The 1595-nt window shown below is 43.0% G+C and overlaps 1 protein-coding gene across 1 annotated transcript; it reads right to left on the bottom strand.

Annotated features, from left to right (window-relative positions):
• Window positions 1–528: 528 nt before the first annotated feature.
• On the bottom strand, window positions 529–1029 carry LOC105880098 (keratin-associated protein 13-1-like). The gene has a single exon (XM_012780869.2). It carries the CDS (start codon window positions 1027–1029, stop codon window positions 529–531), a length of 501 nt encoding a protein of 166 aa, XP_012636323.2.
• Window positions 1030–1595: the final 566 nt, after the last annotated feature.

The raw sequence follows: 1595 nt of genomic DNA, 5'->3' as shown, positions 1-1595 counted from the left end.
TGCCTTGATTAGGCTGAAATGACTGTGGATACAAGAGCAGAGGGTAATCTCTTGTCCAAGCTCTGATTCTGCTTGGCTGAAATCCCCAGGAACTAACTCTGTGTTGTCGGAAAACTTTGCCTCTCAGAGAAACTACTCCTACTCCTCAAATTCAATATTTCATTGTTAGACAAAGAATAGTAGATTTGGAAATCCCACACAGACAACTTAAAAAGAAAATTAGTACCAAGACTTGTGATCTGATATCAGATTAAAGGAGTTTATTTGAAGAAAAAAAATCACTTCTTGCTCCATTTTTAACTAGAGAAATAAGAGGGGAAAACACACACAAAAAAAAACAGAAATAAAAAGAGATGGATATTCTATGAGACAAATTACTGTACCATTAATAAGATTTTTAAAAAATGATAACTCTGCTAGGGAGTAGAATATAGATTCCAGCCAGATAATAGCTGAGATTGACTTTGAGAGAGATCATTATAAAGTTGAAATCAAGAGCCTTTAATAAATTGATCAGAAGAAGCCAGATCAACAAGTTGGTCCGTAACAAGAGGACTGGCAGTTCCTGGATGCCAAGTAGGTTGGGCGGCTGAATCCATATCCAGAGCCTAAGGAAGAGAAGCCACAGCCTCTATAATTCAGGGGTCTGAAGCCACTGGATCCACAGCCCAGGGAGTAGCAGCTCCTTGATCCATAGCCCAGGGGGCGGCAGCTGCTGGACCCAAAGCCCAGAGATCCAGAGTAAGTTGTCTGGCAGGGACTGCAGAGCAAGGAGGTCCTCGGGCGGTAGCAGGACGTCTGGCAGGGGCTGGACACCACATAGGATGTCTGGCAGCTGGTGGGCTCATGGCAGTTCTCCTGGCAGTCACTGTAGAGAGAGGAGCGCAGCTGGCAGGTGCTGGGGTTGCAGAGGTCAGGGCTGTAGACCAAGTTGCTGGGGAAGGAAGAGCCACAGGAGGTGCCCGGGTAGCGCAGGTAGCCCCCAAAGGAGCGGGAGGAGAAGTTTCCAGAGCAGCAGTTGTAGGGCATGATGGGAGAGGTGAGTTCAAATGAGTTACACTGAGAAGATGCTCTGATATCCCTGCCTGTTCCCAGCGGTGTTTATATACCCTCACTTTGGTGGGTGTGATGCAGTAAGAGAGACCCTGTGTATTGTTCATGAAATGACTAATTAACCTAGGCTATAATTATAATTGAACACATTCATTTGTTCTTAACACCAGTTTAATCATTCTGGTTTATAGAAGCCATTCAGCTTCGTTCTTTCTCTCTTTCTCTCTCTCTTTTCAGATGTAAGGTGTGGTTTGCTTTCAAAAACATTTGTCATGATGCATGTAGTACCCCTGCCTTTTCATTGAGCCTTGACTATGGGTATTTTGAGCATGAGTGTGTAAATTCTGACCAGCAACGTACTCTTAATAGTCATCAGTACCCAGCCATCCCCAACTATTTTCGTACGTTTTATTGAGCATTTATTATGTGTAAAACATTTTAAAATGTGGTATGATTTACATTTCAACAATCTTATGAGATAAGAATCATTATAAACAATTTAGGAATGAAGCTGTGGAGGCTTGGGAAAGTTATGTAACCTT

This window comes from Microcebus murinus, chromosome 1 (assembly GCF_040939455.1).
Source record: "Microcebus murinus isolate Inina chromosome 1, M.murinus_Inina_mat1.0, whole genome shotgun sequence".
In the NCBI taxonomy this organism is placed as follows: Eukaryota; Metazoa; Chordata; class Mammalia; order Primates; family Cheirogaleidae; genus Microcebus; species Microcebus murinus.
This window is presented reverse-complemented; position numbering and strand designations above follow the sequence as displayed.